Raw genomic sequence first — 17,723 nt, forward strand, 5'->3', positions numbered from 1 at the left:
TGTATGGCGTGTGTGTATGTGGTGTGCATGTGGTTTGTATGTGACGTGGTGTGTGTGTGTGGTTGGTGTGTATGTGTAGTGTGTATGTGGCGTGGTGTGTGTGGAGTGTGTGTGTGTGGCGTGGTGTGTGTGGAGTGTGTAGTGTGTATGTGGCGTGGTGTGTGTGTAGTGTGTATGTGGCGGTGTGTGTGTAGTGTGTATGTGGCGTGGTGTGTGTGTGGAGTGTGTGTGTAGTGTGTATGTGGCGTGGTGTGTGTGGGGTGTGTATGTGGTGTGTATGTAGTGTGTGTGTGGGGTGGTATGCACTGCGTTCCTTACTCGGGTTAAGATGCGGAAGCGTTAGAGGGGTCCCTTTAAAACGAAAACGGAGCCGAACGGTGGAACTGCTCCGTCCACTCGATGCGTACTTTGATGTGCCCCCCCCCCCTTCGTTAATGCGGTAAACGTTACGCGAGCGAAGAAGACAACGTTGGAAATTGCCCCCCCCCCCCCCACCCCGAGTAGATATTTAACCAGATCAGTCTTGGACCCTGTTTGTGTCTTCGGTTTGAGGTCGTTCGCAGTCGTGTGTGGAGCGCGCGCGTGTGCGATGGTTTGCGGGGAGCGGTGGTGTAGAGGTTAGCTGTTGGGGAGACAAAGGCGGTCGGGCGTGGCGCTGGCCATCCACCCCCTCGTGTGCCGTGCCGGCCTTCATAGGTGCTCGCTAACAGCACTTGCCCCTACAGTCTGTGAAGGCTATACGGGGGGGGGGGGCACTTTTTTGTGTGATGATCTAATGAAAAGTCGCGTTTGTGTGTGTTGTGTGTGTGTATATACTGCAGTGGTTATTTAACATTTTTAAGAACCCATGTGCGTGTCGGACTGTACTTGATGCTTAGTCGGCATTGTTAATTGATAGGGGCGTCTCTGTCTCTCGCTTGCCCGCGTGGAGCGGTGGCGCAGCGGTTAGCGCGCTGCGCTACGAACCCGGCGACTCGAGTTGCGTTCCCTCTCACAGCCAGCGACAGCGATCATCTAAAACCGTTCCTGGGCCCTCCCCTATGGCGACTCTGTCTCCAATGAGTACCTGGTGCGGTGTGTAAACATCGCCACTAGGGAGACAAAGGCGGCCGGGCGTGATGCTGTGGCCAATTGCCCCTTTGACGCACCGTGCCCGACCTTCCATAGGCGCTGCTCGTTAACGGAACGTGTCCCAAAACGTTATTTAAAGGCCGGTAGGTGTGAATGTTTGTCTTTGACGTCATGTAAGCCATGCGTAAGTCGCCTGAAGCAGCAGTCGTGCGCGCGTGTTAAGTAACGTTTCTTGCGCAAGTGCTCCCTGCAACTCGTAAGACTTTCTTATCAGTCCGTGTTTTATTGGGAAAAAAATGTACATCTCGTAAATAATTAAACATTTATAGTTGTACTATTAAACCTGCCAAGTATTTAACCATATATATATACACACACACACACGCAGCGGTCAAGTTGTAGCCAGGCCATGTGGACATTCTCGTGACTGGCAGGAACAGAAATCTCGCAGGTTACAAATCACACATTTTTTTATTTGCGTAATTATTGCCTTTTCGCCGGAACGTTTAAGAACATTTAAGAAGACACCTCCCAAAGGTGGCGTAGAGATTCTTGGCAATGACCACGAACGAGGCCACTCGCGAGGTGGGCAAAGAGTTCACCGACGATGCCAGCAGCCACGAGACATCGGAGAGAGACACTCACTTGCCCGGACCGGTCGCGGACGAGATCACCCCGGCCGGGCCCACGGATGTCCAGCCAGAGACGGGACTCTCGCCACGCCGATGGGTCCTGGTCCTGCTCTTCAGCAGCTACTCGCTGGCCAACGCCTTCCAGTGGATCGAGTACGGAACCCTCAATCACATCTTCTCCAGCTACTACGACGTCTCCACGGGCTCCATCGACTGGCTGTCCATGGTCTACATGGTGGTGTACATTCCGCTCATTTTCCCCGTCACGTGGCTACTCGACAGCAAGGGTCTGCGGGTCATCGCCATCGTCGGATCGGCGCTCAACGCGTGCGGCTCGTGGCTGAAGCTGGCCAGCGTGAGGCCCGACCACCTGGGGTTTGGCATCACCATGTTGGCCCAGTCCATCTGCGGGGTGGCACAGGTGTTCATCCTGGGCATGCCGTCACGACTCGCCTCCGTGTGGTTTGGCCCCAAGGAGGTCTCCACCGCCTGTTCCATCGGTGTCTTCGGCAACCAGGTGAGGCGCATACGTCCTGGCAGCGGGTACCCACTCGCGCAGTCAGTCAGTCAGTCATCCATTCATCCAGTCACTCGCGCAGTCAGTCACCCACTCGGCCACTCACTCAGAAATTCACCCACCCAGTCATCCATCCAGTCACTCGCGCAGTCAGTCACCCACTCGGCCACTCACTCAGAAATTCACCCACCCAGTCATCCATCGAGTCACTCGTCCAGTCGGAACCCGCACCCAGTTGCTCACCCACTCAGCCACACACTCATTCACTTACACACCCACCCACCCACGTGTGAACGTTGGGCTAACGTTGGGCCAACCATGCGCCGACAGTGGCATGTTTATTGCGGAGGCAACCATTCATCCAGCAGTGGATACAGTCTAAATGTTGGTGCAAGGTTTGCTCTATTAACTCGGCGTGGCGAGAGCGAGGACGAGATTAATCACCTGGTTACTCATTAAGTTAATCGTTTTAACGTTTTGCCTTTTGTGATTTGGGCGACTCGGGTCAACTCTTGCAAGTTGGACTTATAACCCAAAGACAAAGATCCCCCGCATAGCCTTAATAGAATGTCGGGGCAAGTGCTGTTAGCGAGCACCTTATGAAGGCCGGCACGGCACACGAGGTGATGGGTGGCCAACACGACGCCCGGCCGCCTTTGTCTCCCCCAGTGGTAATGTTCACTGCCCACCGCACCAGAGTCAACGTAGGTGGAGACCCAGGAACCGGTTCAGAGATTATCGTCACCGGTTCAGAGATAATTGTCACCGGTGTTGGCCGTGGGCTGGGATCGAACTCGGGTCGCCGGGTTTGTAGCGCAGCGCGTGAAACGCTCCACCACCACTCCCCCCACTCACCACCACTTCCCCACTCACCCACTCACCACCACTCCCCCACTCACCACCACTCCCCCACTCACTACCGCTCCCCCACTCACCCCCACTCACCACCACTCACCCCACTCACCATCACTCACCACCATTCCCCCACTCACCACTACTCACCACCACTCACCACCACTCCCCCACTCACCACCACTCCCCCACTCACCACCACTCCCCCACTCACCCCCACTCACCACCACTCACCCCACTCACCACCATTCCCCCACTCACCACCACTCCCCCACTCACCACCACTCCCCCACTCACCCCCACTCACCACCGCTCACCACCACTCCCCCACTCACCACCACTCCCCCACTCACCACCACTCCCCCACTCACCCCCACTCACCACCACTCACCACCACTCCCCCACTCACCACCACTCCCCCACTCACCACCACTCACCATCACTCACCACCACTCCCCCCACTCACCACCATTCCCCCCACTCACCACCACTCCCTCCACTCACCACCACTCACCACCACTCACCACCACTCCCCCCACTCACCACCATTCTCCCCACTCACCACCACTCCCCCACTCACCACCACTCACCACCACTCACCACCACTCCCCCACTCACCACCACTCCCCCCACTCACCACCACTCCCCCACTCACCACCACTCACCATCACTCACCACCACTCCCCCCACTCACCACCACTCCCCCCACTCACCACCACTCCCCCCACTCACCACCACTCCCCCCACTCACCACCACTCCCCCCACTCACCACCGTACCCCCACTCACCACCACTCCCCCACTCACCACCACCCCCCCCACTCACCACCACTCCCCCCACTCACCACCGTACCCCCCCCCACCACCACTCCCCCACTCACCACCACTCCCCCCACTCACCACCACTCCCCCCACTCACCACCACTCCCCCCACTCACCACCACTCCCCCACTCACCACCACCCCCCCCACTCACCACCGTCCCCCCACTCACCACCGTCCCCCCACTCACCACCACTTCCCCACTCACCACCACCCCCCCCACTCATCACCACTCACCACCACCCCCCCCCACTCACCACCACTCCCCCACTCACCACCACCCCCCCCCCCCACTCACCACCACTCCCCCCACTCACCATCACTTCACTCACCACCACCCCCCCCACTCACCACCCCCCCCCCCACTCACCACCACTCCCCCACTCACCACCACTCCCCCCACTCACCATCACTTCACTCACCACCACCCCCCCACTCACCACCACCCCCCCCACTCACCACCACCCCCCCCACTCACCACCACTCACCACCACTCCCCCCACTCACCACCACTCACCACCACTCACCACCACCCACCACTCACCACCACCCCCCCCCACTCACCACCACTCACCACCACTCCCCCCACCCACCACCACTCCCCCACCCACCACCACTCCCCCCACTCACCACCACTCCCCCACTCACCACCACTCCCCCACTCACCACCACTCCCCCACTCACCACCACTCCCCCACCCACCACCACTCCCCCACCCACCACCACTCCCCCCACTCACCACCACTCCCCCACTCACCACCACTCCCCCACCCACCACCACTCCCCCACTCACCACCACTCCCCCACCCACCACCACTCCCCCACTCACCACCACTCCCCCACTCACCACCACCCCACCACTCACCACCCCACCCCCCATCCATCTCTTGAGTGTTCTATATTATCTCTCTCACCCGATTAAACTAATCAACTTTCAAACCACAAAGTTTGTTCGCATTGACGGTATCTGCCCCCCTCCCCCTCGTTCAACAAAGTTTGCTGAAGAGTTTACTCGGCGAACCTACAAGTTGATCGTTAACGCGGAGCGGGGGGGGGGCAATCCCCCCTAACGTGGCCGTACAGATAATGACTTAATCCAACACACGTGTCATTTGCAGTCTCTAAAATAATATCGGTCGCGTTTGGTTTACGCGACAAACCTTACCGGGTTTGGCCGTGTCGGGTGGCGGCGGGTTTAACGACACATGTTATTGTTCCCCCACCAAAAAGAAAAAAAATTATGGAAAAAAATCCGTGTTAGGGATCTCTACAACGATGTCTATGTCGTGGGGAGTGAGCCTTTTTTAAAGTTCCGTTTCACGCGGGGACTTTGTTAAAAGCGACGTCCGTTCCCTGGCATCCCCATTCGCAAAAAAAACGTCCTTTGGGAATAAAAAAACAACAACACGCAGACAACCTACACTTGCGTGTACGGTGCCCTATGTGTGTGGCACTTCTTTCACACCGTACGTAGCCAACCGTGCGAATCGCGGGATGGGACGGTGGTGGTAGTAACCCGTCGTGGAACTGACAAAGACAAAGATTCCCCACCCCTCGTACAGGCTCAACAGACTGCCGGGGCAAGTGCCGTTAGCGAGCAGCGGATTCGCCCATGAAGGGCAGTGCAGGAGCGGGTGGGGGGGGTGGCTACAGCGGCACCTCGCCCGGCCACCTTTGTCTCCCCAGTGCCGATGGTTACACGTCGCACCGAGGTTACTCATTTATGGTTGAGATGACCGAGGTGAGATACCTCCGATTAGCACGGTTGGCTACGTACGGTGCGAAAGAAGTTCAACATACGTGTACAACCACCACACCGTGGATAACCACAACAGCTAATCCCCCGTATAGCCTTAACATACGGTAGGGGCAAGTGCTGTTAGCGAGCACCTATGAAGGCCGGCACGGCACACGAGGGGGTGGGTGGCCAGCACCACGCCCAGCCACCTTTATCTCCCCAGTGGCGATGTTTACACACCGCACCAGGTACTGATTTGAGGCCGAAATCACCGACCCCCACTGACCTGCCCGGTGAACTATGGTCAAACAACCCACGTGCACGCGTTGTGATTGACACAAAGACTCGACAATGACGACTGAGTTTATATTATTTGGGTCTTTCGATAAAGTCACGTAGATGGCTCAAAGGAAACACTTTACCAAAAGACCTCAAGGATAGAAACTCCGTTGCCATTGTCGACTTAAGTAATTCATCTTCTTTGGGTCAGGCCACGCGCCCTTCCACGCCCCCTTTCAGATCCTTCTCGAAGACTCTGACCCCTACATCACGTGTCCCTCTCACCCCTTCTGGACCCCCCTTGCCACCTCAAGTTCAAGTTCATTTATTAGGTACTGTCTAGCCTTGTGAGCCATTCGGCTCTTGAATCGGGTGCAACCGCAACAAACAAAAAAATGAACAAAAAACATCTTAAAGTGAATATGTGACTAAGTGCAAACAGAAAATCCAAGAAAAGACAGCAAAATATTGCAGAAAAAACACGCGTGGTCACGTGCCCTCTGGGGTTCACTCAGAGGACCACGTCATCGCCCGAGCTCTCTCCCACCGTCACCAGGGCTATGCCCCCTAGAGAGACTTTCCATGCCATATTCTTAGTTTTTCGGTAAAGTCACGTAGGTAAAAAATGAAAAAAAAATTAATAAAAATAAAATAATAAAAATCACGACGTTTCGGAGGCAACACAAGTCTCCGTCATCAGGTGGGACCGTCACAGCCAGATTTGCTGTATCAAGTGACTTGTGTTGCCTCCGAAACGTCGTGATTTTTATTATTTTATTTTGCTGTATCAAGTGATACAGCAAATATGGCTGTGTCGGTCCCACCTGATGACGGAGACTTGTGTTGCCTCCGAAACGTCGTGATTTTTATTATTTTATTTTTATTAATTTTAATTTCATTTTTTACCTACGTGACTTTACCGAAAAAACTAAGAGTATCAATCCTTGCAGTCACAAAAGCTTCAAATCTAGAATTTCCATACCATACTCACTCTGGCGTCAGAGAGAGAGACTTAAGACACGCAGTCCACTCTTTTCTCGATACTGGCACTACACTACCGCGACTCCATATACATCCCTACATAATGAACGAAACAGGAGGACTTCTCCACAAATCTGGCTGTCGCCTGATGAAGCTAGTTGTAATTACTGGCGAAACGTCGTACTCAGATTGTAAATGTTATGGCTTGGCTCTCCAACACGCCGGTGTGCTGTACTAGTGACGAATTGGCCACGTTCTGTTTACGTGACAACCCTTACAAGTTGGCTGTGTCGGGTGGTGGCGGGTTTAACGACACATTTAAATATTTACGCGATCTAACCCAAAAAAACCTGTTATGGACTAACTACCTCGCCTGGTGCACAGGAGGTCGTGGGTTTGATCGCGACTCTGACGTCTGCTGCTGTATATTTGGAGTTTGCGTGTCTCTCTCTCCCCGCAGTCGTGCGGATTTTTCTTCGGGTCTTTCTGGTTTTCCCCTCGACATTTAGAATAAGCATCACGCGTTTATATATAAGCTCCTAGCTTGGTAGTGTCTCATTCTTCACCTGAAGACAGCTGCTTGCGTTGTAGCCGAAACGTCGTGAGAATTATTTTATTTTATTATGTTTTATTTTTATTATTTTGTTACTTCCCTTCTACGTGACTTTACCGAAAGAACCAAGAAGATGAATCCCTGCAATCACGAAAGCTTTAAATCGAAATTTAATGCGGCCTGTTGTGTATTCTAGGATTTCAAATCATGGTTGGAGAACGACTCAGCCCTTTATCCCTCCGGGGTCAATAAAACGAGTAGCATTTTGTGGAGAATTCATACAACGGGTGTCTACTACTACATCTACTACTACATCATCTACTACTACTGTACTACATCATCTACTACTACTGCCGTGTAAAGCGAGGGACACCACTTTCCCGTCACACTGTAAATCCACATCCTGACAATGTATGTTGTATGTATGTTGTATGTGATAAGCTATACAGCTCGGTGAGCCTTACCTGGTAACATAAAGAACAGTAGTAATAGTGCAAATTATCAGATTCATTATCCGTGCTCGTATGATGGCTAAGCAAAGTTCTAAACATCTGTTAACAACCGATTGAGTAAAGATGCGCTATCTTCTTGGTTCTTTCGGTAAAGACTTTACCGAAAGAACCAAAAAGAAGATGAATCCCCGCAGTCACGAAAGCTTTAAATCGAAATTGAAAGATGCGCTAGTTACAGTTATGAGTTTGGCCCGATCGTTTTGGCTCGATCGTACGATCAGCTGATGCGGATTTTGTCACGCGATTTGACTGGGGCTAAGAGGAAGCCAAAGGATTTCCTGCCCAGGGGGAAACCACAGAGAGAACAACCACCAGTCGTCTAACGTTATGACGATGCCTTGTTGGGATTTTACTTCGGTTGCAAAATACGTTTTTACGCAGTCCTGGGTTAGCACTAAACAGCAGAGGTGTGGACTCGAGTCATGTGACTTGGACTCGAGTCAGACTCGAGTCATGAATTTGATGACTTCAGACTCGACTTGGACTTGCATAACAATGACTTTGTCCCACCTCTGAGGTGTGGACTCGAGTCATGTGACTTGGACTCGAGTCAGACTCGAGTCATGAATTTGATGACTTCAGACTCGACTTGGACTTGCATAACAATGACTTTGTCCCACCTCTGCTAAACAGACAGGCTACACCTAACCACGTGGAAGGGGGTGAAAGGTCATGTTATCATTGTCCACTGTGTTGCGGGAACTTCACTCATTGTAGCTGGCGTTGAGCCCTCAGAGAAGCACTGTGTGCCTCTGGCAGGAGACGTGGATGGAGGAGGCAATGCCACGTGGTCGGTAGTAGTGACCGAGGAACGAATGGGAATTCAACTCCGTGGAGACGGAGCGATGGAATCGGCTGGCGTGCGGGTACTGGCTGAATTGTTTTGCGTGGCAGGATCACACCCCCCCCCCCCCCCACCGAGAGATGGTTTGATGGCCTGCTCTAGCAGTGGATAGATCGTGGCTGCTGCTGCTGATGATGATGATTGTCCTTCCAGCCCCGATCGATTGTATCCCAAATGTTGCTGTTGGCGTCGAGTCCACGGTACGAAGATCCCTTTCTAACCTGTCACGTGGCGGCGATTTGCGAGTCCTTTGCGTGTTAGAGAGCGCCCCAGGGAGGCGGATATCTTAACCTCGAAGGAATTTATATTAGCGCCTTATCCAGAGCGCTTTAAAAAGAATTAACTACGGTGCAGCGTGTGGATGTAATGGCGGAGATGCGATGGGATGAAGCAATGGGGGCGAATCTGTGACGCGTGAATTCGGTGAAAAGCGAAATTGATGACGGTAAATGATGATGATGAATGGATTGAATGAAGGGGGTTGATGAGTGAGAGACGAATCGTGAGGATATGAGATGAAGGGGTGGTGGGGTGAGCCAGGGAACAATAAGTGGGCTGCTGCCTTTCACGTGACCTCTGGCCTCAGGGCACTTCACGTGACCTCTGGCATCAGGTCACTTCACGTGACCTCTGGCTTCAGGTCACTTCATGTGACCTCTGGCCTCAGGTCACTTCACGTGACCTCTGGCTTCAGGTCACTTCACGTGACCTCTGGCCTCAGGTCCAAGGGGTGTCTCAGGAAGGACATTTAATTGGGGGGGGGGTCGCTTATGAACGAGGTGGGAGGATGAGGGGGGAAGGAGGAGGGGGGGGAGAGGAGGAGGGAAGGAGGAAGAGGAGGGGGGAAGAGGAGGAGGGGGGGGGAGGAGGAGGGAAGAGGAGGTAGGAGGAGGTGGGGGGGGAGGAGGAGGGGGGGGGAGGAGGAGGAGGGGGGGGAGGAGGAGGGGGGAGGAGGAGGAGGGGGGGAGGGGGAGGGGGGGAAGGAGGAGGGGGGGGGGAGGAGGGGGGGGAGGAGGAGGAGGAGGGGAGGAGGAGGAGGGGGAGAGGAGGAGGAGGGGGGGGGGAGGAGGAGGAGGGGGGGGGGAGGAGGAGGAGGGGGGGGGGGAGGAGGAGAGGGGGGGAGGAGGAGGAGGGGACTGTCGTCGACTGACTGGACCAAATCTGCTCGAATGGCTGACTAATTGAACGCCGCTTCTGACCGATGTCACCCCCCCCCCCATCATCTCCCAGCTGGGAGTGGCGCTCGGCTTCGTGGTGCCTCCTCTGCTGGTGTCCAGCACGGGGGACACGGAGGCGCTGGGGAAGGGCATCTCCATCCTCTTCTACGGCACCGCCGCCATCTCCACCGCGCTCTTCCTGCTCGTCCTCGTCGGTGAGACATCGTCATCTCTTGTCGTCGTCGTCGTCGTCATTTTCATCATCGTGCTTCATATACCCTCGGGATTTACCAGGGCGGACGCTGGGCGTGAACTGCGGTGGAGACGTTTACCACCTCGCCTGGTATACAGGAGGTCGTGGGTTCGATCCCGACCCTGACGCCTGCTGCTGTTTATTTGGAGTTTGCGTGGCTCTCTCTTTCATCATCATCACGGTGGCTAGGAGATGTTAACTACCTCGCCTGGTCTACAGAAGGGCGTGGGTTCGATCCTGACACCGTCGCCTGCTGTATATTTGGAGTTTGCGTGTCTCTCTCTTTCATCATCATCACGGTGGCTAGGAGATGTTAACTACCTCACCTGGTATACAGGAGGTTGTGGGTTCTATCCTGACACCGTCGCCTGCTGTATATTTGCAGTTTGCGTGTCTCTCTCTTTCATCATCATCACGGTGGCTAGGAGATGTTAACTACCTCGCCTGGTATAGAGAAGGTCGTGGGTTCGATCCTGACACCGTCGCCTGCTGCTGTATATTTGGAGTTTGCGTGTCTCTCTCCCCGTGGTGGCGTGGATTTTTCTCCGGGTCCTCCGGGTTTTCCCGTCACATATAGAATCAACATCACACAGTATTTGGCTGCTATACATTTCCACGTGAATAATCCGCTGAGTCGAGCAATAATGAGCATGGTTGGCTACTTATGATGCAAACGAAGTTCAACATACATACATGCAACATACATACAACATACATACAACATACATTGTCAGGATGTGGATTTACAGTGTGACGGGAAAGTGGTGTCCCTCGCTTTACACGGCAGTAGTAGTAGATGATGTAGTACAGTAGTAGTAGATGATGTAGTAGTAGATGTAGTAGTAGACACCCGTTGTATGAATTCTCCACAAAATGCTACTCGTTTTATTGACCCCGGAGGGATAAAGGGCTGAGTCGTTCTCCAACCATGATTTGAAATCCTAGAATACACAACAGGCCGCATTAACTTAACAGCAGGCGTCAGGGTCGAGATTGAGCCCACGACCTCCTGCATACCAGGCGAGGTAGTTAACATCTCAACATCGAATCCACGACTTCCTGCATACCAGGCGAGGTAGTTAACATCTCAACTCCTGCATACCAGGCAAGGTAGTGAACATCTCAACATCGAACCCACGACCTCCTGCATACCAGGCGAGGTAGTTAACATCTCAACTCCTGCATACCAGGCAAGGTAGTGAACATCTCAACATCGAACCCACGATCTCCTGCATACCAGGCGAGGTAGTTAACATCTCAACATCGAACCCACGACCTCCTGCATACCAGGCGAGGTAGTTAACATCTCAACATCGAACCCACGACCTCCTGCATACCAGGCGAGGTAGTCAACATATCAACATCGAACCTACGACCTCCTGCATACCAGGCGAGGTAGTTAACATCTCAACATCGAACCCACGACCTCCTGCATACCAGGCGAGGTAGTTAACATCTCAACTCCTGCATACCAGGCGAGGTAGTCAACATCTCAACATCGAATCCACGACCTCCTGCAAACCAGGCGAGGTAGTTAACATCTCAACATCGAACCCACGACCTCCTGCATACCAGGCGAGGTAGTTAACATCTCAACATCGAACCCACGACCTCCTGCATGTCAGGCGAGGTAGTCAACATCTCAACATCGAATCCACGACCTCCTGCATACCAGGCGAGGTAGTTAACATCTCTCCACAGCTGGCACCCCTTACCGGGACAAGGCCAATTGCTTATTCCGTCCGTTCGATCTCGCTTGCGTTTCGTTTTTTTTTTGTCGCCGACGGAACGACGACGACACCGTCGCCGGAAACTCTCGCGTACGGAACTACCACTTTCCCGCCCCCCCCCCCCCCCCCCGCAGTGTTCCGCGAGGAGCCGGCGCTGCCCCCCAGCAACTCGCAAGCGACGCGGCGCGACTGCGAGGGCGAGGGCGAGGGCACCCCCTTCCACCACTCCATCGTGCGCCTCCTCAAGGACCGTCCCTTCGTCCTGCTCGTCGTCACCTACGGTACCTCCCGCCGAGACGGATCGTTCGCGCCGCACGCTGACGATCGTCCTCCGAGAGAGGCGCTTTGGGGGGCCTCCCGTTGCGATGGGTCAGAATGGCTGTCGCACACTGGTCGCCGATGATCTAGAACGGGGGGGGCGGGGGGGGGGTGAGACGCGTGGCGGCTCCTTCAGCGACTGCTTCTTGGCCGCTCGTTGTTCGCGACTCGCCGTCTCGTATTCACCGCAGTGCATTGGGGCTTTCGATTTAAAGCTTTCGTGACTGCAGGGATTCATCTTCTTGGTTCTTTCGGTAAAGTCACGTAGAAGGGAGATAATAAAATATTAAAAATAATCTTATTCTATTATTCTATTATATTCTTTTATTATGTTTAATTATTATTATTTTATTATTTCCCTTCTACGTGACTTTACCGAAAGAACCAAGAAGATGCATTGGGGCTCTTGAAATATTGAGTTGTTTCTTTTTTTACTTTACCGAATTCGAACCAAAATGCCTCCTCTCGTTATGTTGGTTGCTGAACCCCTAATCTATAAGCTTCCGATTCAATTGCCCCCCACTCCACCACCTCACCCCTTTGAGACTCTGCAAATTTATATTTTATGAATACCTACCAGAGAATATATATTGGAGTTCTTTAAAAAAAAATTAAGGTTAGAATCAACGAGTACTCCGTTTTTCTCCCACGTGGATTGTCGCTCATTAATGGAGTTGGCCAAACATCCCAATATAGGGCCCCAGAGCTTGGGCAATTGTTGCTTAGCCGCCGGTTGTGGCTGCCTTTCGCCCTCGTCTGTAGTTCCCGTGCCTCTGAGTCTAACGAGATCTGTGCGCGTTATACATTTTTCAATTCTACCGCTGAGCTTTTCTTTCTGCGTGCGCATTGCGGGCACCCATCCGAGAGTTTTCCTTGGCACTCAACCAACCCTTCATCGTTTTCAAGGTCTCGGTGAGCTTGCAATAGTGTTCTGGGTTGTGTTGCGTGTCACAGGCCCGGGCGTTTATCAGCATTGGCGGTGGTGCGTGAATTGAAGTGCATGTTTAAGAGAGAATGCAGGCTCAAGGGCCTGATGGCAATGCCTCAGCCTGTTGGCAGGGCAGCGTGAAACTTCGCTGTGTAACTACGTTAGCCCTGGCGTCAGGGACCTCACCGTGATGGTTTTTAATTACGAGTCGTTCGGCGCGGGGAACACGTAGGTTTATTCTGCTGTGATCGCAAAGCTAATGGTGAATCAGACCATCATGGGGACCTCCTTTGTCAGTACCAAAATATGACAATATGTTTTAAAGGGGAAAACCTATTTTCATATTTTGGCAAAGGAGGTCCCATGATGTAGCTGCTTACCCCAAGCCCTCATTACTTTGATGGTGCATTGTCTTTGTGCTGTACGCCTTTTGGCGTCCTCTGGTCTAACACCGTTTGAGACTAGGCTCAAAAGAAAGCTCTCTGGTGTGGACCAATCAGTTTAAAAGACAATGCATTTATTATCAGAGTACGTTTTTTGTTTGCATTTTGACCACAAGTATTGTAGTTAATGCAGACATGATTCCTTGAAAAAGGTTTCAGTTTGGTGTTTTAACATCTTAACACCTTCGATTTAAAGCTTTCGTGACTGCAGGGATTCATCTTCTTGGTTCTTTCGGTAAAGTCACGTAGAAGGGAGATAATAAAAAAAATATATAATTTTATTATGTTTTATTTTTATTATTTTATTATCTCCCTTCTACGTGACTGTACCGAAAGAACCAAGATGATCTTAACACAGCTGTTTTGTTGCCAGAAAAAAGGGGAAAACCTATTCTCGTGAATCAGACCGTCGGATTACAAATCCGCTGTACGTGTTACGTTTGCGCGTCACGTTAATCGCCCTTCGGTCCACCCGACTGAAGACAGCAAAGACTAATGCGAACAACAACGAAGATCGGGTATTTCGGGAATACTGTCTCGTGCAAGGAATTGTGTATTCACATAAAGAGATGCTTTTAAAAGGCAAAGTAAGCAAAGGTGAGCTGCTTAAGTGGACGCTTTTTGAAATCATCATCTGCGCGCACGCATGTGCGCGTGTGTGCGTGTGTGCGTGTCTTTGTATTTGGAGGGGCATTCCAGTGGTTAGCTTGGCGATGCGCTACGAACCCGGCGACCCGAGTTCGATTCCCGCTCACGGCCAACATCAGTGGCGATTGTCTGGAAACCGGTCCTGGGCCTCCCCCTTAGGTCGACTCAGCCTCAAATGAGTACCTGGTGCAGTGGTGTGTAATAAACATCGCCACTAGGGAGACAAAGGCAGCCGGGCGTGGTGCTGGTCACCCACCCCCTCGTGTGCCGTGCCAGCCCTTCACAGACGCTCGCCAACAGCACTTGCCCCAACAGTCTGTTAAGGCTACACGGGGGATCTTTGTCCGTGTGTGACCGCCCGAGTTCGATCCCGACTCACGGCCACCAACACCCCAGTGGCAAGTAGCGGCAAAGCGTTGTAGCTACAACTCCGCCGGGCAGATCGCTCCCAAGTTGAGGCTGCCTCTGCCGCTGCCGCTGCTGCTGCAAGCAGACGATTTGCGCGACAGCTCGCGGACCCGCCACGTGAGCGAATCGTTCAAATGCAATCAAGTTGCTCGACTGATCCCACGAAGTGTGAGCGCGCCCGGTCACTAACGCCTGCCTCTGTGTTCGCATGCCCCCCGTGTGTCTCTGTGTGTCTCTGTGTGCGCGCGCTTGCACGGATGTCTACGTGCTACTAGGCATTAACACCGGTTGCTATTACTCAGTGTCGACCCTACTCAACCAGATGGTGGTCTACCACTACCCGGTGAGCAGCGACCCACATCGCACGATGCTCGCCGAACTGATTCCAGCCACACGCAAGCAAGCAGACACACGCACACACACACACGCACGCACACACACGCACACACACACGCACACACACACGCGCACACACACGCACACACACACGCACACACACGCACACACACACAACCGCACACCACACGCACACACCACACGCACACACACACACGCACACACACGCACGCACACACACACGCACACACACACACGCACACACACACGCACGCACACACACACGCACATACACACACGCACACACACACGCGCACACACACACGCACACACACACGCGCGCACACACACGCACACACACACGCACACACACACGCACACACACACACGCACACACGCACCCACACACACACGCGCACACACGCACACACACACGCACACGCGCACACACACACGCGCACACACACGCACACACACGCGCACACACACGCGCACACACACACGCACACACACACACACGTACACGCACACACACACGCGCACACACACACACACGCACACACGCGCACACACACACGCACACACACACACGCGCACGCGCGCGCAAAGACAAAGATCCCCCATGTGGCCTCTAACAGACTGTCGGGGCAAGTGCTGTTAGCGAGCAGCACCTATGAAGGCCGGCACGGCACACCAAGGGGTGGATGGCCAATAACCACGCCCGACCGCCTTTGTCTCCCCAGTGGCGATACTTACACACACCAGGTACTCATTTGAAGCCCAGTACCGGTTCAGATATTCGTCAACGGTGTTGGCCGTGAGAGGGAATCGAAATCGGGATTCCGGGTTCGTAGCACACACACGCACACGAGCACCTATGAAGGCCGGAACGGTACACGAGGGGGGTGGGTGGCCAGCACCACGCCCGACCGCCTTTGTCTCCCCAGTGGCAATGTTTACACACCGCACCAGGTACTCATTTAAGGCTGAGTCGACCTAGGGGAGGCCCAGGACCGGTTCAGATAATCGTCACTGGTGTTGGCCATGAGCGGGAATCGAACCCGGGTGGCCAGGTTCGTAGCGCAGCGTAGCGCTAACCGCTACACACGCACGCACGCACATGGTCCTTCCGCTGAGTGTGCGTGACGAATGAAATGAATGAGTAGTCAACATGCCTTCCCCATCCGTCTGTGTCTATTCACACAAATTTTTTTTATTTTTTTTTATTTTGACACAAAAACCATCGGACCCCCCACGGATGCCCCCTGCGTGGCAGGGCCATAACTACGGCAGCATTCATTGATCCCGAGGCAAAACTCGGGACCGGTTGCTTGAATCGACGCCGGTGACCTGCCAGACGTTTTTACATAGGGGCCCTGGGGGAGATTTTTTTAAATTGCTTTTCTTTTTTCACACTTTTGTTATGTATGCCATGTTACAAACCGCACCTCTCCATAACAAAGGCTCAGTCCTTTGTTATGCAGTCTACTCTTGGTCTTAAGCCTCACCTTACCATATTAATAAAAAAAGTGTGCCGTTCCTGGCCCTTCTCCCCTCAACCATTATATATACGGGGTAGTATTTCTTGTGATCTCTCATTTGCTTGATACAGCTGTCGTGGCTGTGACGGTTCCACCTGAAGACGGAGGCTTGTGTTGCTTCCGAAACGTCGTGAATTTTTTAATTTGTTTTATTTTACTTTTATTAATTTAAATTCTTAACCTACGTGACTTTACCGAAAAAACCTAAGAGTATGGGGGAGATTTGTGTTTGTCGGCTTATCCGTTCAGTTATTTGAGTTCTCCACAACGGCGCTTTTGATTAAACACATTGGAGAGAGAGAGAGGAATGAAATGGCACCACCGAGCATATTAAAAAACTGGACGTCGCGCAGAGCAAAGCTGGCCTCGTTAGCTTCGGCGCAGAAACGTGAAATGCCCAGCGGACGTGGAACGTTGGGGCCAACGTTGTATCAGCGTCGGGCCAACCACGGGTCAACGTTGGGTCAACGTTGGGCCAACCATGGGCCAACTACGAACTCGGTAACCCGAGATCGATTCCCACCCATGGGCACCAACACCAGTGACGATTATCTGAACCAGTCTTGGGCCTTCCCTAGGTCGCCTCCAACGAGTACCCGGGGCGGTGTTTAAACACCGCTCCTGCGGCCATCTGGAAGGCTCTTTCTTCCAATATTAGGAAGCCACTGGAGCTATGCACTTTTAAATCATCTAGATGAAAAACTTCTTTATTTAAAATTGCTTTTTGTGTTTAGTTTGTTGTCCCACCCCCGCACCTCCGATTAACATGGTGCGAAAGAAGTTCAATATACATCACTCTACACTATACTAATGCACACTATACTATACACTAAACTATACACTACTCTACACTATATACTACACCACTATAATGGATTGAAAACTAATTTCTTTAGAGCTGCTTTTTGTGTTTAGTTTCTTATCCTACCTCCGCACCTCCGATTAACCCAGTTGGCTACGTACGGTGCGAAAGGTCAACATAGATACATTGCCACTAGGGAAACAAAGGTGGCCGGGCGTGGTGGATGGCCACAAACCCCCTCATGGATGCTCTCCATAATAGAGGTTTGTGGGTTAGATCTCGTAAACATAAATGTGCCGTTAAGCCCGCCACCACCCGACACAGCCAATTAGTAAGGTTTGTCACGTGATCAAAACATTC

At 52.9% G+C, this 17,723-nt stretch overlaps 1 protein-coding gene across 6 annotated transcripts in view; it reads left to right on the forward strand.

Moving 5' to 3' along the window:
- Nucleotides 1-17,723, forward strand: part of LOC133356222 (heme transporter FLVCR1-like) — a 26,676-nt gene continuing 8,953 nt past the window's right edge. For 3 of the 6 annotated variants that reach the window (XM_061573600.1, XM_061573601.1, XM_061573599.1), the window contains exons 1-4: nt 2-2,220; nt 10,030-10,171; nt 12,074-12,220; nt 14,960-15,027. In XM_061573600.1, the coding sequence (XP_061429584.1) occupies nt 1,630-2,220; nt 10,030-10,171; nt 12,074-12,220; nt 14,960-15,027 (948 nt within the window). In that variant the 5' untranslated portion in view covers nt 2-1,629. Of the gene's footprint in view, nt 2,221-10,029; nt 10,172-12,073; nt 12,221-14,959; nt 15,028-17,723 lie in introns of all 6 variants that reach the window. The other 3 variants (XR_009756820.1, XR_009756821.1, XM_061573598.1) reach the window with 3 other exon arrangements.

Source organism: Lethenteron reissneri, chromosome 53 (assembly GCF_015708825.2).
Source record: "Lethenteron reissneri isolate LAM-NWPU_2019-01 chromosome 53, ASM1570882v1, whole genome shotgun sequence".
In the NCBI taxonomy this organism is placed as follows: Eukaryota; Metazoa; Chordata; class Hyperoartia; order Petromyzontiformes; family Petromyzontidae; genus Lethenteron; species Lethenteron reissneri.